The 22,788-nt window shown below is 39.0% G+C and overlaps 2 protein-coding genes across 2 annotated transcripts in view; both read right to left on the bottom strand.

The window, feature by feature from the left end:
- Nat10 (N-acetyltransferase 10) overlaps positions 1-1,400 on the bottom strand; it is a 35,681-nt gene extending 34,281 nt beyond the window's left edge. Inside the window, exons 1-2 of the mRNA XM_051184055.1 lie at positions 1,269-1,400; positions 801-892 (exon numbers count right to left, since the gene is read on the bottom strand). Coding sequence (XP_051040012.1) covers positions 801-892; positions 1,269-1,376 — 200 coding nt within the window. The 5' untranslated portion in view covers positions 1,377-1,400. The remainder of the gene's footprint in view (positions 1-800; positions 893-1,268) is intronic.
- A 7,308-nt stretch (positions 1,401-8,708) lies between these two features.
- Caprin1 (cell cycle associated protein 1) overlaps positions 8,709-22,788 on the bottom strand; it is a 32,324-nt gene continuing 18,244 nt past the window's right edge. The window contains exons 9-19 of the mRNA XM_051184103.1: positions 22,701-22,787; positions 21,313-21,468; positions 21,120-21,228; positions 18,660-18,721; positions 17,799-17,909; positions 17,487-17,636; positions 16,535-16,685; positions 13,023-13,217; positions 12,455-12,555; positions 12,069-12,132; positions 8,709-10,568 (exon numbers count right to left, since the gene is read on the bottom strand). Coding sequence (XP_051040060.1) covers positions 10,504-10,568; positions 12,069-12,132; positions 12,455-12,555; positions 13,023-13,217; positions 16,535-16,685; positions 17,487-17,636; positions 17,799-17,909; positions 18,660-18,721; positions 21,120-21,228; positions 21,313-21,468; positions 22,701-22,787 — 1,251 coding nt within the window. The 3' untranslated portion in view covers positions 8,709-10,503. The remainder of the gene's footprint in view (positions 10,569-12,068; positions 12,133-12,454; positions 12,556-13,022; positions 13,218-16,534; positions 16,686-17,486; positions 17,637-17,798; positions 17,910-18,659; positions 18,722-21,119; positions 21,229-21,312; positions 21,469-22,700; position 22,788) is intronic.

Here is a 22,788-nt window from a genome sequence, read left to right as displayed (position 1 = left end):
TCAAGACAAGAAGCAGATACACTCTGGTTCCAGATTACTTAACTCTAAGCAGAACTGAAAACTTAACCCCTTAGGCACCAAACTATTCTTCATATTTCCAAGCAGTCTCAAGTTACCCACATGTTTGGAGGTTCCCTACAAGTATTCTTTAAAGATTTGTGAGTGTGTGTACACCTGTGCCTGTGTGAGTACATACACACAGGCATGCATGGAGGGAGCTCAGACAGCACTGGACTCCTTGGAGCTGGCATCTGCATGAAGCCTGGCTTATGGTGTGGCTGCTGGGATCTGAACTATAGTCTTCATGATTGCACAGCAAGAACTCCTAACCAACGAATGGATCTTTCCAGTCCTACCACCAGAACTCTTAACCATTACAGTCTCAGAAGACCAGAGGAGTATGGATATGTAACTCAGTGGTAAAACACTTACCAAGCATGCATGAAGTCCCTTGGTCAATACCCAGCATCCCAAAAGAGGGTGGGGGTGGTAAAAACCACCAACTACCTAATAAACCGTGAACTGGTGTAAGAAGCTCTCTGAAGAGCAGAAAGGGAGAAGTGTTGTTACCTTAGGCATTAAATCTCTAGGAATGTCTATGAGGACAGTGATATCATGATCTTGAAGCAGAAGCCAGACAGGAAAGGGGTGGCTGGGAAGATCAAAGGCTTCTGTGTTAAGGGCAAATACTGGCCTAAACAACAGAAGTAATTCTCAGCTTTGTCAAGGGATTTTCTCCTGGCATTTAATTAAAAAGCAGGAATTGAAAGGCGGGTGTGACATCCAAAGGCCAAACTTACCTGCTAAACCCCAGCTCTTTCTTATAACACCACAGGACAGAGGGCCGTGCCTTCACAGTTGCTTTGGACAACATATGATGAAGAATAACCACCTGCCAAGAAAGAAAGCTCACAGACCCTCAGTGTCAAAGACACCATAGGGACTGCAAGACCCAAGACCTCATTTGAAACAGAAACTAACTGCCAAGGAAAGCACCCAACGTCATAAGGCAAGAAATAACCAGACAGGGACCCAAAGCTAGGCCACATATGCTTAACCTTGAGGTCAAACCGTCATTTGAGTATTCTAAACATACTGGCTCATCTGTTCATAAATCTAAATATAAAAACTTACCATTTCCAAATACTGCCCAAATGTTCCCACGAGGCACTTTACCATCCAACGGGTCCTAATGTCACTGCATACTGAAACCTCAACTGGCCTAGGTCACCTTCGGGACGGGACATAAAGCATTTACCAGGTCTTACCTGATCTTTGCTTCGATCCCCAACTACAACAAAAAGAGATCTCTGCCGCTCCGCTACGCCATTCTCAATGAGAATCCGAATTCGGTTATCCACCTTCTTCCGGTTCATGGTGAAAGACCGTCACTAAAACAGAAAGAAAGGAGGTGCAGGTGAAGTAAATGCCACATCCGAGTAAGTGGCACCAGCTAGCTGCCTTCTGTGGGGGTTGCGCTAGACATGTTTGTAATCTTAATTACAATCTTAATCTTCAAACAGCTCCCTAGGGAAGACATCAACCTCAGTTTTATAATCAGGACACTAAAGCTTGAGAGACAAAGTGTTCTTAAACATGGAAGGTCAGCAGAGAAGTGTATTTTATATCATCAAAAAGTTTAAGAAAAACAGAGCTGGAGGCAAGCTCTGTTTACATAGTGAGTTCCAGGACAGCCAGGGCTACATAGACAGACCCAGCCTCAAAACAAACAAACAAACAAGAAAGAAAGAAAAAAAGAGAGAATCAGGCTACATGCTAAAATAAATAAATAAATAAAACCAAGAATGGTATCTCTATAGACCCAAAAGAGTAGCAAGATAAAGTATGATATACTATTTTATTCTATTGGGTTTTGGTTTTTAACAGTGTGATGTATCTGAGGCTTATCTTAAACTCAATATATAACCCAAGACATGTCTAAATTTCCAATCCTCCTGCCTCTACTTCCCAAGTACTAAGATTACAGGTAACTGCTCAAAGCACAGATGTACATCACCACACAAGATTTTATGCTATGCTGGGAATCAAACCTAGGGCCTCATATATGCTAGGAAAGCAAGCATTCTATCATCTGAGCAGCATTCCCAGTCCTATAAATAACATTTTGATACATGGAGGGAGGGGGACGGGACACACACAACCACTGGAAACAAAAAAGCTAGAGGAAAAGAGCCCAAAATATAAAGTAATTTCTAAATAGTGATTTTTATTTTGACGTTTTGTCCTTTATGCTTTGGTTTCTTTAAAAATTCACATTTGTGGACTAGCCAGAACTGACTGGCGTCTAGCCCAACTGTCATCAGAGAGGCTTCGCCCAACTACTGATGGAAACTAAGGCACAGATGCACAGCCAAACACTAGGCAGAGCTCAGAGAATTGTGTGAAAAAGGGGGGAAAAAGGATTTTAGGACTCCGTAGTGTCAAGAACATCACAAGAAAACACACAACCAACTAACCTGCGCTCATAACTGTTCACAGAGACTGAATCACCAACCAGGGAGCCTGCACTGGACTGACCTAGGCCCTTTGCATATATGTTACAATTGTGTACCTTGGTCTTCTTGTGGGACTCCTAATAATGAGAGCAGGGACTGGCTCTGACTCTGTTACCTACTTTTAGGACTTATTCCTCCTACCGGATTGCCTCATGCAGCCTTAATAGAAGAACTGCCTAGTCTCACAGCAACTTGATATACCATGGCTGTCTGATATCCATAGGATGCCCAACTGTATTTGAAGAGAAACAGTAGAGGAGGAGAGGATGGGGGAAGGGGTGGAAATACTGAGGAGAAACTGGGAAGAGAGGGAGAGAGGGGAAACTTGGTTGGGATGTATTTTTAAAAAAAAAAAATCATTAGCTGGGCGCTGGGGCTGCCTTTAGTCCCAGCACTCAGGAGGCAGAGGCAGGTGGATCTCTGTGAGTTCAAGGCCAGCCTGGTCTATAAAGCTAGTTCTAGGACAGGTTCCAAAACAATACAGAGAATCCCTGTCTCAAAATGTGTGTGTGAAAATGGCTCAGCAGGGAAAGGTGCTTGTTGCCAAACCTCATGACCTGAATTTGATGCCCAGAACACACTTTGTAAAAGGAAAGATCGACAGGTGGTGGTGGAGCACAATTTTAATCCCAGCACTTGGGAGGCAGAGGCAGGCAGATCTCTGAGTTTGAGGCCAGCCTGGTCTACAGAGTTCCAGGACAGCCAGGGCTACACAGAGAAACCCTGTCTCAAAAAAGCAAACAAACAAAAGACTAAACCAAACCCCCTATCTCTGTGAGTTCAAGGCTAGCCCAGTATACAGAGTGAGTTTTAGGACAGCCTGAGGCTACACAGAAACAACAAAATTAAAATTCCCATGTTCCTTATAAAATGAGAAAAAACATATTTCTATGATATAATGTATTTCCTTGGGTGAGAAGCCACACTAAAAGTTCTATACAAGCAACTTCAAAATGTACCATATGAGCCACCATATGAGTGCATGGTAGGAGTGGTAGTTTGTCTAGCTGTGGAAAGCCCTCCATCATCCTCAAATAAATAAATAAATAAATAAATAAATAAATAAATAAATAAATAAAGCAAGCTACCTGATTACCTAGAACAAATACATCAACAAAAATCAGCTTCAATCATACAGTATCGAAGTGGCGGCATGCGATTCATTATGAATACAACCTCCTTCCCTAAACATGGCTTTAGCAGGCCTTAAAATAAAGCACTACCACAATAAATGTCTCCTGTTCAAAAGGGCAAGGCAGTAGAAAGAAACCAAGTTCGCCAAGGCAACAGCGTTGGCTTCACACTTTATTCACCTGAGCCCTTCCTTTTCCTATCAGCTCAGTTTGTAAGCTCTATGTTGCCAGACACATAATGGGTACCTAATTTTAGGAGTCTAGCATTTGTTCTTGTAGGGGAACCCTTTACCAGGACTTTACCATTACCAGGTAAGGCCCTAGACTACATACTTTAATTCTAAAAGTGTTTTAAAAAGAAATGAGGTAAAACTACACAGAGCCAAATTAGATGTAGAAGTTAATAGCTAGAGTAGGAATAGAAAACACGATGAATTGTTTTCTTTCTTTTTTGTTGCTAGACTTTTTTTTAATGTTTTGTTTTTTAATTTTTTGAGACAGAGTTTCATTATGTAGTCCTGGAACTCACTCTGTAGACCAGGTGGGCTCAGAGATCTACCTCTCAGCCTGGAATAAAAGGCATGGGTCACCACGGACCAGCTAGAATATCGATTCTCAACCTGTAGGTCGCGACCCTCTCAAGGTTAAACGACCTTTTCACAGCAGTCGACTAAGAGCATCAGAAATATCATATATTACGATTCATAACAGTAGCAAAATTACAGTTATTAAGTGGCAATGAAAATAATTTTATGGCTAATAGGCATCACAACCTGAGGACTGTGTTAAAGGATTACAGCATTAGGAAGGTTGAGAACCACTGGGCAAGATGAATCGCTGCTGTATTCATTCCAATACACATAACAAGAACCTTGTGCCAGGCAAGAATAACGAGGTGCACTGTCAAATGAGACTCAGCTGGATAGAGTATAAACCAATGGGCATGCCACAGTGCTTAGGAGTCGAAGATTCGGGATTAACCCGCCTTAGTTCAAAGCCTACCACTGCTACCAGGAACTGAGCGAGCGTCTCAGAAAGCGGTTTTGACATCCCCCACACTCTGAACTTTCCCAGTTAGAGAGATCCCTGCGTGTGGGAAGGAGCCACGCACCCCCCGAAAGCGCTTAGGAAACCAGCCCCGAGAGTGTCTGCTTATCCGGGACCGGGAGAGTCCGTTTGCTGGGCCTGGGTGTCCAAAAGAGAGGCAGTCCTAAAATCCAGGAATTAGCCCGGACTGGGGCTGTCGTCCCGGAGGCCCAGAAAGGACCTCGTCATCCGACCCAGCCTTTCCACAGAGTACCTGCGTCCGGAGTCCACCCGATCCCAACTGCTCCGGATACCTACGCTTTTGCAGAGACGTCCCCAGCCAGCTGAGTACACTTGAAGCGGTCAGCACGTGTACAGACTTAGTCTGCCGCCAGCACGTGCGCATGCGCTTAAAAAGTGGGTGGATACTACAACCAACTAACGCGATGGGACCTTCCCTTGCTTCGACGCTTGGTGATGACGCGGAATGATGTAAGCGCCAAAACGCATATAACTACTGCGGCTGCGCGCTAGCTTCTGGCCGCCATCGCAATCATTGTGTGCGCTATTTGGACCTAACCTAACAGCCTGGTTTGGCGGGCAGAAAGAATTGTTTGGATATATATATATACGAGCGCTCCACTGGTGCTGGCCACAGGTATACGAACTCATCTGGTGCACCAATTTTAAAGAGGGCCTCTGTGCACTGGGCGCACGAGGCAACAAATGCCCCAAGCATGGGTGCTGTCTTATCGATCCCCCGACGTGACACTAGGCCAGTAGCTGCTTTATTCATCTCATTGGACCTTCCAACCAGAAGCAATCTTGGGTGGGGGGGGGGGGTAAAATGGTGGTGTCTGTGTATCTGTAAACGACCACGACTGTGAGCACTGTATTTCGCAGGTTCTTCTTAGGTCCGTATCACGCGAGGTGTTCCGAAAACCCATCGAGCATTTACGCTATTTATTTTCCTTACAGTCCTGCTGGAAGCTCGCCCAAACACATCAACAAAGATTACCCTTATGTATTTCAGCCTTCTTTGGGGGCACGGGATATGTTAACTAGATGTATCCCACTCTTCCACACAAGCCCTGGTGTCTGAAACTAATCCCTTTCCCCCAATTCTCTTAACTTTAAAAGCCAAGTAATAACCACCTGTTGGTAATAATCAAATGACCCTAGCTTAAAACTACCAGAACTGAATAAATACTGTAAGCTTGACACAAGCAATGTCCAAAATCTTGAAATGACCTTTGAAAATGAACAACTTAAAAAGTGAGCAAGTGGATGTTACAGGACTTTCATTGTGGGGTAGGGGCGCGCGCAATGTAATTTGAGGGACAAATGTGCTTGACTTCTAGCCACTAGAGAATCTGTGACACCATGTCAAAGGGGAAAACTGCCATAGAATATTGTATGGTTCTGGTCTAGAATGTAAAGGAGAGGGGAATAGTGGCCACAGTGCTAGATGACAAAGCTAAAGTTGTTGAACCAAAAACAGTTGGTATGGAGTACTTGACAACCAAAAATCTTTTACTATATTTATTGAAAGGATGGATACGGGCATGGCACTACACACCTGGTAATTTTTTGAAGACGATTCTCTCCAACCACGCCGGTGCAAGGAATCAAAACTCTGGTCAGGCTTGGCTACAAGAGTCCTTACCTGCTGAGCCATCTCACTGGCCTAGTTATCAAGTACTTTAGTATGAGTTTTAAGTTTGAGGAGCTTGGGACTTAAAGCATTTCTACAGAGCAACAGAACTGCTGACATGCAACTGTGGAAATGGATTTAGGTCACCTTCATAAGCATAAACGAAGCCCACTAACGAAGGATACTCAAGACTCCCAGTCTGATATCCTTTCACCACTGCCATCTTAGGCCCCATTTTTAAAAAAAAATTCTATTTATTTTTGCTGCAGAGAATGAAATGTATCTTCTAGATTGCACAGACCTACAGACTTTTGTTCTCAACACTACAGTGAGGATCTTTTAAATGGCAGTTTTATTGGATGGCCCGCTACTCCGGCCCCAAACAATACATAAGCCATTTTAAAATCTTCAATAGCTTCCAAATGTTGAGGCAAAACTAAACGCGGAAGGAAACTGTCCTTCCTAGTTACCCCAGCCAGATCTTGCTAACACCAAACAGCAGTCACTGAAGTGTGGGCCTCTTTGCTTCTCTTCTCTTTTGTCCAGTTTACCATTCCTCGTCCATATGTCTTAGTTCATTTACCTCTTCGAATGAAGTCTCTCCTGATCACACTGACTAGGTCACGTATTTACCATGAACCACAGTTGACTCATGCCACTTACCATATATTTGGCCCACTCCATCAGTGCCCAAACTGGCTTTTGTCACCATTGAATGGTTAACACTGGCCATATATCTGACAAAGGATACCCAAATATGCTAGTAAAGTTCAGGTTGTCTCCCTAAAAATAGTTCAATGTTAATAGGATGACCAAGGATGCTGCAGAAAACTGGGTAATATGCAAAACAGCTTATTAATGTAGAGTACTTCTAATATCAAGATTGAATACACACAGCCATCTAAGCCTTTTTCTGAAAAGTACCAGATTCCAGTTTTTTCTTCTCTCACAAGGAGCATTAAAGGAGTTTTCCTTAGGATGTATGGAACTCAGGCTTTGCTCAAGGAGCATGCGCAATCAAGTTGTCATGTAATTTAATGAATTTTAAAACACTCTGGTCTTTTCCAGGATGTTTTATAAATTCAAAATAGTAAAGGAAAAGCCTGATTTAATTTTCCTAGATTTCTATTCCATTAACCCCATGAAGGGGACTAGCTCAAGGGCAGGACTAATTGAAATAGAACTTATACTCAACAAAACTTAAGAACTTAAGTGGAATAAAGATTTACAAAAGGGCATGAATTCAGTCATATCTATACCAACTTCCCTTAGATGTACCACTGAAACTATAACAAATACAAATTGCCTAGCACACATACAAAGCTGTTCAACTGTATTCTGCACTTATAAAATGGTTGTCAGCTAAGCACCTTAGTGAATGAACCTGAGAGTAAGCATACATTCTCATGTCTCCTTGTAGTGTATACAATAGCATTGTATGAGTACATATATGTGTACATGTATTTAGAGACAAAAGAGCTATAGAATTAATTTACTACAGTCTTTGGAAGGTCATGTGTTTTAACATCAAGATAATAACGACCAAAAGAGAGAAAAACTTTTCTTTTTTGTAGGAATATTTAGGGACTGGTAATAAAATAGCCCTAATTTTTTTTTTGGGGGGGGGGCTTTTCATTATGCATGATATATGATATATATATATATACGTGTGTATGTGTATATATACATACATATATATACACATACACCCACATGTATGTATGTGTATGTATGTGCATGTACAAGATCTTTCATATTTGCCTGTACTCTGCTAAAATACGTATTTGAATAATAGATCTTCTGCATCTACACAAGTAATTGCACCTTACATAAATAAGATACTGAGTATCAAAGTCAGGTCTTAATGCAACTACTTTAGTAGTTCTGTCAAGTGAGGCATTCCTTAAGAAACAAAAAGAGTCTGAATTGAAGCATTAAAAAAAGTTTTACATATTACACATGTAATGGTAAAATAATACCTAATTATATACTATTCTTGAAAGGAATTAAGCAAACTACCCAAACTACATGCTGTACACATTCTGCCCTACACTACATGTAGAAGCCTGAACCAGAACACATTCTCCACATTCACCTCAGAACTCAAATTCAATACTATAAAACTTTTTACTTTGATATTGATTTCAAAATATCATGAAATTATTTTCTACATATATAGCAAATTTACTTCTCTGTAGTACAGAATATCCAATAGACCACAAATATTATATGCATCCCACTAATTTTTTTTAACATATGGTTGTGGTACATCCCAGGCTGATGTCATTTAAAGCACACAAGGGGAGGTGCTGACAAAATACTCTTGGCAAAAGTAAACAGATAACCCTTCCAATATGATGTACCACAACCACACATGAGAAAAGTCGAGAACTTATTTTATTATTTATTTTAAAATAAACATTGAAGCTTCCCCATTATCCACCACCCTACAAAACTTTTGAATGTGGAATGTTCAACAGCCTAACCATTTTTAGTAGGCAACAAAACCAGCAAAAACTCCAGTTGTCTAATGATGAGAATAATTTTGTTTCGTTTGAGTAGCTGATTACCTGCTTGGAAAAAAAATAGTGTGCTAAAGGCTAAAAGTAAAATTAATTTTCTGTACAGAAAACATTAACTTAGTAGCCTTTGCGAAATGTAAGGAATTAATTCTTCATAAAAGAAAATGGAATGGGACAACAAGCAGCATTAAGTTCATAGGCACACAGAACTAGTGCTCAAACTGCTAGCACAAATTCCAACACAGAACATACATGGCTAAACACTGCTAAACTTTCCATCTCCATCAAACTGCATACTCTCCCTATGCATCTAAGGCAAAGAATCAACACTTTCAACATAAATGTCTCCACAACAAAAGGAAAATTCAATTAAGATTAAATCAGACAAAAAGATAAGTAGAAGTCCTTCACAAACAGCTGCTAGACATAACCACAATGTCTGTGACACTAACAATGCATGTGGTGACTCACTTTAGCTGCTAGCTGTGGAACACCAGTGTTTCAAGGTACAACTTTTAGAAACATGTTTTATTGTTTTGCTTATACCATCAGAACTGAAACTACTGTCTGTCATTTCCCTAAAACAGGGAAATCAATCTAAAACACATACTGGTGCTTTTCAAAAGATAGCCATTTTAAAGGGGTGGTAGCAGCAGGCATTTGATATCTTTTTCTTTTAAGAACTTTCAGGCTGCAGGAGAAAAACATGTGACCAAAAGTGTTATGATTATCCATCCATTAAAGATTTTCATCAGTACCTATACCAATTTAGGTAGCAATACAGAAAGATCCAAGAATTAGTGACCATAATGCACATTATCACGAGGAATGACAAACAGTACCAATCCTCATGTAAGTCACTGTTTCAGAGAAACTGGTAAATGTTCAAAAAGTATCTAAATAGTTCACATTGAGTACAGAAGCAACCCATCCAGATTTATACCCCATATTTGTTGCATATTTTTCCAGAAAAGCCAATCAAAGCCTAATTTGCATTTGGCTTTGTCTTATACCATATTTGCTACTAAAAAGCAATTTACATGTGTTTTTAATCACAGTCATTTGGCCAGATGACTAGTACTATGTCAAGGCTGGTAGTCAGCCTCACTTGTGTGATTAAGGAACCATGCATAATTTGGTATGCTTCTAATCAGTCGGTGCTCCAATTTAACGGGAAAAAGCTGTGAAATGCAGTTGGTTTTCCCAAACCACAATCTACTCCTTCCATCTTCCTTTCAAGGAAAATGCTTTGTCAATTACCACTGAATAACTCTAGGGCTGATTGTAGATTTTATCAAATATCAAAAAGTCAAACTTGCTGTTTGTTTTTCAAGCCACTTCAAATAACTGTGGAGATATTATCACCCCATGAGTATATAATGTTTTACTCCTAAGCAAGGGTGAGGAATCTGAGTATCGTGTGCAAGGCTCAAGATGACGCTTAGGACAGAACATGCAGAGTAAAAATTGTTTCCTTCCATATCCAGGTAATATAAAGCTGACAATTGTAGTCCTGTCTTTATGGGATGAACAGTCCCTTTACAATAAGTTTCCTGAAAGGGAGAACAAATAGATAATAACTCTTCTGGTAACATATTATGGTACATTGGCCAGTGTGTTTTTGGCGATTAAACATAATCCTGTGAATCACATTAATTCACTTGCTGAGTGTTCATTTGCGGCATCCCTCTGTTGGGTCTTGGGGGCCCTCCACGACCTAGAAGACAAAAATGGCATTTGATTTTTCTTTCAAGTATTATGTGTTTTGCCTTCAAGCAGACTTTCATCTGAAGTCAAGAAGCATGTGGGCAGCTTGTCAGCACATTATTAGGCCTAAGAGGCCAATTCTTCAGCGTTCAAGTTTCACCTGTCCTGGGAGTTGTCATTCGCAAATTTGCTCATGTTATCTAGCTAAAAGAAGAGTTGAGCTAATGGAGTATTCCACCAGTACTCATTCATTCATTCATTCAACAAGTATTTATTGAGTGCCTACTATGTGCCAGGCACTGTCATGAGGCGTTGGGAATAGATACAGCAGTGAAGACAGACAAGGTACCTGCTCTCATGGAGCTCACATTCTAATGTACACACTAGCTTACATTTCAATAGTAAGTAACATCATACTATCAAAATTAATAAAAGCACCAGAATGAAAACAGACCTTTTTACCTAATCTGTTAAGAAACTATAGAACATTCAAAATTGTATATTGACTTATAACAGGTAAAATAACTTTTTACATGCTACTAAAACATTTTATCTATCAACTCAACTTTCATAGAATGTGCTACAAGGTGGGATAGAAGAACACAACCCATTCACATGCAAATACCTTTGATACTTCAAGTCAGTATTTCCCAGATGACCTGTTAACTTTTTAAGTACTTCCATAATGCTAGATTGCCACTAGCATTCAAGTTAAAGTACTTGATAATTCCTCCTTAATATACATTTTATACAAGTCACGGCCAGCCAATAAATGTTAGAAACCTAATTCTTTATCCTTTAATCAGAGAACCATTTAGAACTTCAGATTACATGAAATGCTGTCTGTAATTAATTGTTCAACAGATTAACTTCCTGCCCATGTGAGAATTTATTTTCCATTACTTGAAAGACAAGTGAAATAAAAAACTAAACTTCTAATGCAATTAAGTTGTGAAAATTTTGGGAGTTTTATTTAAACATAAGAAATACATTTGATATTTAGATCACTAATTGGTCTTAAAAGCATTCAATTTACAATTAGTTTATCACTTCTAAATGGTTCTCTAGGTGTATCTGTGGCTTATCTGGCCATTAAAGGGCTTCTGAGCCTAAAATATGCATGTTTCAAAAACCAAAGAGGGTAATAAATTTATATAAATGTTCAATCTCGTTCCAAAAATGTCTTACAAAAAGTTTCAATAAGTACTTCCTAAAAACATTTAGCAGGTTTTAAGACCTGAAAAATAAATTTCCAGTTGGAAAACACTTTTCTGAGGCAGAGAAAATGTTCTGATTTTCAAGACAGTAACAGGGAAAGTCATTCAAAAATTAAAATTTGGATTCAAGATGAAATTTTAGAAACAGAGCATTTCATTTAATCTTTAGCAACAAGTCGGGAAAAGATAAATGCACTCCTAACAAATAACCTACATGCAGACTATGAACAGCTCTTCCAAGGCCAGAACAGAAGCTCCACATAGGAGCTAGGATCACCACCACAAAATATTACCTCGTGGGGCTCCCCGTGGTCCACTCTGCCCAGAGCCTCGCTTGAAATTCTGCTGATATCCATCCTAAAAGACAAGCTAGTTAGTGTTGAAAAGGAAAATGATTTTGTATACCTATATCTAGTCTCATAGCTTACCACTAGCAAAATACATAGCTCCTTCTAAACATCAGTGCATTACAGCAAAGTTACTCTATTCTTACTGTGCTTCCATTATAGTTGCTTTGAAACCACTTTTAGCAATCTACATTAAGTAGTTAATGAGCGTTTAAAAAAAAAAAAAAAAAAAAAAAAACCAACCCACAGCCATCACTTTTATAACAAAGTATGTTGGACAGCACAAAAATAAGCCCAAACCCTGAGTTAGGAGATGTTCCACGTTTACATACCCGCTGGTAGCCGGAATAGTCCCGGGGAGCACTGAACTGAGACTGTGTATAGCCACTGTTTGGAGTGTTTGAGAACGAAGGGCGGTAACCATCATATCCTCCTACAATTTAAGACAAAGAAATAATTTACTTTCCCTTACAAGGATTCTGCTTTCTTAAAGGGAAGAATAAAAAAATTAACCAGGCTACTTAAAGTAATTTTGAATTCCCTGTCTTGATCCCATCTGCTTATTAATATCCAAGCACCACCTGTTTTGTCCACCTAGGAATGAACACACACCTAAATAAACTGGTAATGCAGACAAATCTATAAACAAACACCTGTGTAAAAACTCAAATGTTTTCTCTCTCATAAACTGGTCAACTTGCCTTTTATCCCAACACTCAAGAGACTAAAGTAGGAGGATCTCAGTTTGAGGCCACACACATATAACAATTCAAATGTTTAAATTATACATTAAGGAACTAATAGAGAGAGGCAACTCTCCCAGAAATCATGAGACATGTCTCTCTCTACTTATTTTACAAATTAAGGACCTGAAATTACACAAAGTAATCAGAAGTTTACCTCTAAATCCGTTGGCAGGGCCCCTGTATCCATTCATCAAGCCTCTGGCACCTCGAGACCCTCCTCGGGACACACCACGACTGTTGTAATAAGGCTGACTGCTACGTGGAAACCCAGTGTTCTGCTGGGGGGGCTGCTGGTGGTTACCAGGCACTTGATGGGTCTGGTCCTGAGAACCATGGTAAGTGCCAACCACTGTTAGAGGAAAATACACATACAGAAACACAGAGTTCATTACGTTCTTTCTCCCATAAACTTTATGAATTATACAAAATATTCTATTGTATTCTCAAAGTTCAATTATTCAAATAAATGTCCTATTAATAAAAAACTAACACTAAAAACACCCTATTTCTCCCCTACCCACCTGTAAAATTAAGCTAAAAAGGGCCATTTCCCCAATAGTAATTCTAGACCTTGGAAACCAGAGCTCACAATACCATTCTTCCACACATACAACTGCAAAGGCTCTATATTAGCAACACCTTCTGAAAGTAACTGACCGTTTGGCAGAAGTAGACTCTATAATTCAAAAAATTAATGATAAAAGACTATATATATATATAAAATAAAGCTACTTAATAAGCTTATTTCCCTTGGCACTCAGTGAAACACACAAACCATACTTAGTTAAGTGGCTATATGTCATCAATTTTGTAACTGAAACATTAGATTTTCAACTTAGATCCTTTGGTGCTTATGTAAATTGACAAGAAGAGCTGACTTAGCTAAATGGTACTCATACTGGTATTAACCCTTACTGGAAGGGCTGGTCCTAAAAAGGCTAATATTACTTCATATCCACCCACCCCTTCTCACACACCTCCACATTGAAGAGACAAGTCAAACATTAAATGTATATTACCTGATTATTATATGAGTGTATGTAATTCACAAGAGGAGAAAAAATTCCTAAGTACCTTTGGAAGTTGAGGAAAACAATAGAACCAAAACTGGCCCCCAAACTAGGAATAATGACCAATACCTGCAACATCACTAATTCCTGGAAATTTAATTTATGTATCCCCTCACCCACTCCAAGAAATTCCTTTTCTCTGCCATGAAAAAAGCCACAAAATGCCTATGCAGAGAAAAATTAAAGGGTTAGGGTTCCTTTCAAGCTACTTCGCTGCACTATACATTATTCATGATATAATCTGTCTATACAGATTATCCTTGATTATATTCGACATAAAAATTAAGGAAATACCAAATACAAATTACAATTACTATCGAGAGGGTTCACTAATATGCAAAATAATGAATTTTCAAATCATATTTTTGCTATTGTCTCACGACAACTCTCACTACATAGCCTAAACTGTCCTCCATCTCACACTCTTCTGCCTCAGTGTCTCAAGGACTGGATTACAAGTATGCAGCATCACACCTACCATCAAACCACATACCACCACACCCCTTTGTCAATTCAGGATTTTGCCAGATGGTAGTGGCACACACTACTTTAATCTCAGCACTTAGGAGGCAAAGGCAGACAGATCTCTGTGAGCTTGAGACCAGCCTGGTGTACAAAGCTACACCAGAAATCCGGTATCAAAAAACCAAAGACAGTGTTTCTCTGTGTTATAGTGTTAGCTGTCCTAGAACTCACTCTGCAGACCAAACTGGCCTTGATCTCACAGAGAGCTGACTGTGCTAAGATGTGTGCTATCACTGCCCATCTATCAAAGAATGTTTTATCATTAAGAGTTTTATTATGGGTCTCCAAATGGCTCGGCAGTTAAGAGCACTGACTGTTCTTTCAAGGAACCAAAGTCAACTGCCAGCACCCATAAAGAGATGGAGGCTAACAACCAATTGTGACTCCAAGAATCCAAAGCCCTCTTCTGGCCTCCTCCAGGAACCAGGAAAGTACATGGTGCACAAACATGCAGGCAAAACAACTAGTCATGTAAAATGATATTATGCTATACTCATAGACTGGTGCCTAGCCCAACTGTCATCAGAGGGCCTTCACCCAGCAACTGACAAAACAGATGCAGACCTACAACCCAAACACTAAGTAGTTCAGTAGGAAAGAATGCAGTCAAGAGACCCACAAGAAAATCCACAGAATTTGGAGGCAGGCCCATTTTTGTGTGTTTACCTAGTCTGCAGAATGAGTTCCAGGCCAGCCAGAGCTACACAGGGGGCAAAAAAAAAATTTCACACACCAACCAACCTGGGCTCACAGGGATCCACATGAACCAAAGGAGCCTGCATTGAACTGACTTAGGCTCTTTGCATATATGTTACAATTGTGTATCCTGGTCTTCATGTGGCCTAATACTGCCCTAATACTATCAAACGTATGAGATAGATGAGCAGGTAAAGTAACTTGGTGCAGAAGCATGACATATTGAATTTAATTCCTAAGACCCAAATTAAGGTGAAGGAGGAAACCGGATTCCATAGAAGTGTCCCTTGAGCTTCAAACACATGCTGTGGCACACACATCCAACACATATCTCTCACACATGCACAATGTAACAAATACAAAAATACAGTAATTAAAAACTACACCCTGTTCCCAGTGTCTAGCCAGGCAAATGTAGTCTTCCTCCTTAGCAAGAAAACATCTCTTTCCAATGGAGATTATTAAAGAAAACCACACCAGCCAGGCAGTGGTGGCACACAAATTTAATACCAGCACTTGGGAAGCAAGAGGCTGGCAGGTCTTTTATTTAGTTCAAGGCCAACTTGGTCTCCAAAGCAAGTCCCAGTAAAGCCAAGACTGTTACACAGAGAAACCCTGTCAAAATAACAAACAACAACAACAAAAAAACAGAACCACACTAATCAAACTGCAGATCTGTAGGGACCTAGTCTCAACTGATTCATCTGCAATTCAACTCTGCTGCACGTAAGGTCCAGGATCACTGATGGAGGGGAGGTAGGCCTGTTAAGAGCCCAAATTTACTTTAAGATTCTGTCTTCTAGAAACATCATAAGCTACACGCAAGAAGTCTTACCAACATCAATGCCTAAATGTGACCTATGTGAGGATGATACCAATAGACATTATAAAGCAAATGGGAGAAAACTCATGAGGCCTCAATCCTAAGAGAAATAGTATTCCTTAGCAAAGAGCAGAGCGATTGATCATCCAATACCAAATAGTCAGCCCTGAAAACATACAGACTGAACAGGTTGTAGTATGTATTTAGGAATACAGAAACATATAACAATAATTAGGAGAAAAATTGGCAATAAATTTGAAAGGGGGAATACTTGAAAGGTTTTAAAGAAATCAGGAAAAAAGATGCTGTTGTCTCATTTTGTATTTTGAGATTATAATTGCAAAAAATAAAAAAAAAATATTTTAAAAGACCGGCAAGAAAGTCGGCAGAGCACACCTTTGATCAGAGGCAGAGGCAAGCAGATCTCTATGAGTTTGAAGCCAGCTTGATTATCAGAGTGAGCTCCAAGACAGCCAAGGCTACACAGAGAAACCCTGTCTTGAAACAACAACAACAAAACAAAACAAAATGAAGTGGCCCTGGCCTTCTTACCTGTTTGCAGTTGATCTTGTTGAAGCTCTGTTTGTTCCACTTGGTGAGGCTGACTGGGAAAACTCTGGTTATAACTGGCCTGGTACTGATTCTGCTGTTTCAAAGTTTCTGGTTCATTGACAGGAGGAACTGGGGCATTCATATTGAACACCTGTAGCAAATCAAGTAAACCATTGATTGGTTCATGCCTTTATCATGCTTTAGAGATGGAATACCTTAGTATTGGCTTTCCTTCAAATGTTCATTTAAAAACCACATGAAACTTCAAAATATACAAATAAGCTCTTATATACCAATTTTTTGATGAGGTATCATTTCTTACCTCAATTTATTTTTTTAATATATTAATAAAAATTTTAAAATTCTTCAGGAATTCTGTCGAGCACTAATTCAACTGTATTGCAGATTATAGTACTTTTTCTAGTAATCACATAATTTAAAAATTACTGGTGAATCAATGAAGTATAACATTTAAATTTACTTTCAAACATCCCAATAAAAAAAGATTAAACTAAAAGAGCAACAAAATGTCGTTAAGTATAGAGGCTGTAACTTCACAAACACACAACACTCCTTTTGTTGTTCTTTAGAGTCAGTGTTTGTTGATGTATATGGACTACATATGTGAAGGCTAGAGATAACCTGCAGAACACAGATGTCTTATTCTACCATGTGAGTTCCAGGGGTTAAATTTAGAATAGAAGGCGTGGCAGCAAGGACCTTACCACCCAAAACACCTCTCTGGCCTTTTTGTTTTGTTTAAACTGTGTTAAATCTTTTATGCTAAAAAAAAAATAAAATTATGAATGACTCACAAGGCTCAAATTCATCACTGAGAAGTCTATCAGAGCCTAGTGGTCAGGAAATGTAACAGATACAACAGTAGATACAAGGTCCAGGCCAGCTCAAATTAGCATGATTCACAGCACACTAAACAGTGTTAATTGCTCACCGTTTGCATGGACTGGAATGGAGCCGCATTCACATTGATTCCACTGCTATGCAAAGGTTTACTTGTCCCAGCTTGGAACACTTGAGGCTGAGATGCAGCAGGAAGGGATGATGATGCTGTAGTCTGGTCTGTACTTAAAGACATTGTTGCCTACATAGAAAATGAGTAAGCAAACATTCTTTAGTGGCAAACTTAATCAAAATGCTTACATGTTAAAATTACAGGTTTAATGAAAGTAAAAGAAGACTCAAAGCAATAACTGCATTTATAGTTAAAGCACCATGCCAATTCATGCTTGGTAACAGGACTTGCCTGAATCTGGTCAATTGGCTCCTTTTGTGGCCTCTGCTCTGTAGCATGAGAAGGCTGGTACAAGGGTTGAGACGTAGTATACCCCTCACTTGTGGATGAAACCAAAGGAACCTAATACAAAAATAATGATCAAAAACCATATTTTCTTCCAACAAAATTGACCATTAAAATAATAACAAGGCAAGCAAATGTGACTTAAAGTTCTACATAGCAAGTTCCAGGCCAGTCAGGGCTACATATTAAGACTTTCAAAATGAAACAAACACCTAACAATTGCAAACTATATCGATATTTAAATTTCAAAGCTAAATTAAACCTTTGTCTAATAAGTATAAAGCCCACACTTGTAAAATAGTTAAATGGTTGATGGTTTGTTTTGTTCTGGATTTGTTTGTCTGTCTGTCTGTTTTGGTTTATCTCAAGACAGAAAAAGTTTTTTCTCTGTGTGGCCCTGGCTGTCCTGAACTCACTCTGTAGACCAGGATGGCCTCAACATCAGAGATCCACATGCCTCTGCCTCCTGAGTGCTAGAATTAAAGGTATATACCACCACTGACTGGCAACTGTTTTAAATAAAGACATTTGTTTCCCTTTAATACACTATTACATATGCAACTATCTATTTTTTTAAAAAATCAAGACAAGGTCCTGCTGTGTGAAGTATGAAAAAATTTTAAGTCACCAAAAGGAAAACAGATAAAAGCATGAGAATGAATTCCAGTAACTACCCACTGCCAAATAATCTGTTAACAGAACACTTGGAAAGACATCAAATGCATCCCAGACTAATTAAGCTAACTAAGAATGAGTCCTCAGGGGGAAAAAAAAAACATAAATGAAAGTAGTCTTATTCATTTTTACCTGTGTGGCTTCTGGTTGTACTGGAACTTGATTAGGTTGGGCAAGTCTAGATTCAGAATGAACTGTAAAATTAAGAGAGCTGTTAAATAAAATCCAATTTCTTAAAGAGGAAATACAATTTCTTAAAGTTTATCTACATTATACATGGTGTTAAGGGTAAATTTCTACAATCAAATAACTAATGAACACACATTTCCATATCAAGAAAATAAGTTGTAATGTACAAGTACAGAGCTTTCAAATTAGCACTAAGCACTTTAGTTACTGGCAGTGATTATAGTTTTACTCTCATAGTTGTTCCTATGTTGTGTTTTGCTGGGTAAAATAAGATGCCAGTAAGAAAAGTACCAATAAAAAGTAGACAGTAACAGATAATAACCAGTGCCAGTACTTTTGAGAAATTCCTCCTCTGAAAGTAGCAAACTCCCACAAGGTCTGGCAGTTAGCGGTTTTCTGGTTCTCACACCCAGATTGCCTGGTGCAGTCCTGGAGAGATGGTTCAGCAAGTAAAGAGCACTTGCTGCTCCTCCAAAGGACTGGAGTTCAGCTTCCAGCATCCACAGCAGGTGGCTCATATCACCAGTAACTCCAACTTCAGGGGATCCAACCCTCTCAGGACTCTGCAACACCCAAACATACTGGCATATACATACATACATACGTACGTACATACATACACACACACACACACACACACAAAAATAAAAAATAATTTTTAAAGTAGTATAAGAAAGTAATATTACTTATATTCAAAACTTGGACAAAGGTCGACAAGAAAGCTCAATGGACTAAAAAACACACTTGTTGTCAACCTTAACACGAGTTCTTTTTATTTTTAGAACCTACATGGTAGAGGGAACTGTACCTAAGTTGTCCTCTGACCTCCATGTGCTCAATAAAATATAAGATTTTTTGCTAAATTTTAAGGCAAATTTAGTATCTTAAAAATCAACTTTCAATCACGTTTCTGTAGGAGATTTAAAGAAAAATAAAGTACAGCTAGGAATAATGACATACATCTTTAATCCCAGCACTTGGGAGGCAGAGAGGCAAACAGATCTCTGAGATCAGCTTGGTCTACGGTGAGTTCCAGAATAGCCAGGGTTATATAGTAAGACCCTGTCTTAAAACCAATCAAACAAACAAAAAATACAAACTAAAAAACAAAAAACAAACACAAATGATCTTTTTTACACAAGTATGTGACATTATTAAATGTTCTCTTCTTTCTCCTACCTCTATCCCAACCATAGGCTAAAACAGATCATCAAAAGTACAGATAATTAAATAGGTTTTTAGAAGCACAAAACTTCAAAATCTAATGGGCTTAGAATTAGCTGAGTGTTTGATAACCTTATAGATATGTCAATACTAAATTTATTAACTTGGTACAATTCCCAGCTAAGAAAACTACATAGCTCCTTACTCTGGAAGTTCAGAAAAACAAACCTAAAAAAAAAAAAAAGGAGGGGGGGGGTTGGCTCAGCAGGTAAGAGCACTTGTTGCTCTTTCAGAGGAAAGTTCAATTCCCAGGACCCACATGATGGCTTATAATCAATCCAGCCACAAGGAATCTGATGCCCTCTTTAAAATATGCATGTGGGGCATACATGAGGACAACAAAACATGTAAAATGAAAATAAAAAGTAGTTAATAGTAAATTGTTTTTTTGTAGGCATTACCACTTCTAACTCTTGGTTTGGAGACATGAGTTCCCTTTAATGTACAGAAATCCTAACTATCACTGAGCAACTGTTTTACACATTGAATATGGCAGGCATAGTGGCACACACTTTTGATCCCAGTACTTGGGAGGCAGAGGAAGGCAGATCCCAGTGAATTCTAGGACACCCACAGGTATGTAGTAAGACCCTATCTCAAAATGACAAAAAGAAAAAAAATACACTGGATTATAAAACCAAGAAAGATCAAAATTAGTAATGGACCTACAGGGATGATCCTCTCAATACAAAGCAGATTATATGTAGTTGCTACTTGAATCAATGATGCAGGATTGAATGTCTTATGCTTAGGAGTCATCTTCATGGCTGTATCATAAGAAATTCTTCCTCAAGAGCGCCAGGTATCCATAGAAGACATCTGTTATGCTTAGGGTTGTTTTTAAAATTGCACAGCAGTGGTGGTGCATGCCTTTTAATCCCAGTACTTGGAAGCCAGAGGCAGATGGGTCTCTATGAGTTCAAGGTAAGCCTAACTACAAAGCAAGCTTCAGTACAGCCAGAGCTGTTACAGAGAAACCCTGTCTGGGAAGGGTGCTTTTGACAATAAGGCTCAACATTTAAGAGTACACACATGATGCTGGTTCTCCCCAGCAGACAGCTCACAACAACTTAGAACTCCACTTCTAGAGGGATCCAAGAGCCTCTAGCCTCTAAGAGCACATGCAAACACACATATGCATTCTTTAAAGGTGAACAGTTTTAAATCATCATTACTAACCTGGAGGACAAACCAGCTGAGGCATTTCCATGTTTTGGGTAGGGTTCATAGGTTGTGCTGATACAATGGCAGGATCAAGCGTCTGATTTTCAAAATCCAACATAGAATCCTACAAGTCAGGATATAAGTGAATTACAGCAAACAATACACCTTTAAAGTTACTGTTAACAATGCCTTACTAAAATACACTTACCTGTATGAAATTATAGGGCCCCTGCATTTGTGCCATAAGATCTTGTACTCGCTGTCGTCTCACAAGTGGATCTGATTGAGCCACTGGAGTCAAAGAGTGAGGCTCTGGTACTGAAGGAGATGCAGCCTGAGGTTGCTGCTGAAGCGAGTTTACCACCTAAAATAGGAAGGGGGTCAAAAAAATCTCCAGTATTTTCTTTCATAGCTGCTTCTCATAAACTAATTATGCAATCAATACTGTAACAAAGAAAACAAGCTCTATCCAAAGAGTTGGAGACAGACAGATGGCTCTTGGATAAAAGCATTCCCAATCAAACCTGAGGACAGGAGTTCAATTCCCCAGAACCACCCACATGGTAGAAGGAAATCAACTCCTACAAATTGTCCTCTACCACCAATATGCACCCATGGTACAAATAAACACTTTCTAAAGAAACAGTTTTTAAAAGGCTAGAGAGAACACTCACTGCTCCTCCAGGACCTGTATCATTCTCCCACCACCCCCACCCAAAAAAAAAAAAAATTCCTCAAAAGGAGCACAATAAAGTTAACATATACACACACACACACACACATATATATATATATAGAGAGAGAGACAGAGTATATATATATTTATATAATGTATAATACTATATATTCCAGTTTTCTTAACTGGAAGAATTAGGATATAGCATTTAGTTTTCGTTTCAATCTATTTTATTTCAAACTACAAAGAAATATGAAAGGGACTGACGAAATAGAGATGAGGACCTAAAAGGGACTTATAACACAGACTATATCAAGAAACAACAAAAATCCATAAAGTCTGGCAACAAAAACAGATTTTAAAGTAAAGTCAAAGATAACAGTGATACACACTCTTCTTTAAGGTGGGAGAACCTGGATTTTTCTACAACAGGGTATCAAGAAACAAGCAAGGGACTGCATAGACAGTTCCTCTTCCAGAGGACCAGATTGCCAAAAATCTAAATGGTAGTTCACAACTCTGGTTTCAAGAGTATCTGGTGCCCACTTCTGGCTTTTGAATGGCATTAGGCACATGTGGTACACAAATACATTCATGTAAAACATTCTTAAATATTAAAAATAAATTTAAAAAATGAGATAATCAAAAGCAAAATCATGTACTTTGAGAGATTAAATGTGCCAATAATTCAGAAAACTAACAATCTTTTATCACAACAGATAAAATTCACTAACATCAAAAGACATTAGTGTACACGCCTTTAGTTCCAGCACTCGGAAGGCAAAGGCACACAGATTTCTGTGAGTTTGTGGCCAGCCTGGTCTACAAAGCAAGTGCCAAGACAGGCTCCAAAGCTACAGAGAAACCCTGTATCCAAAAAAAAAAAAAGACATTAATCTTAAAACACAAAGAACTTTTACCTCAACTGTTTCAACTGCCCACTCATCTACTTGCTCCTTCTCACCACTGCTGAACTGTGTCTCTGCCATGAACTGCCTATTGACATAC

The sequence above is a fragment of the Phodopus roborovskii genome, unplaced genomic scaffold (genome assembly GCF_943737965.1).
Source record: "Phodopus roborovskii unplaced genomic scaffold, PHOROB, whole genome shotgun sequence".
Classification (NCBI taxonomy): domain Eukaryota; kingdom Metazoa; phylum Chordata; class Mammalia; order Rodentia; family Cricetidae; genus Phodopus; species Phodopus roborovskii.
This window is presented reverse-complemented; position numbering and strand designations above follow the sequence as displayed.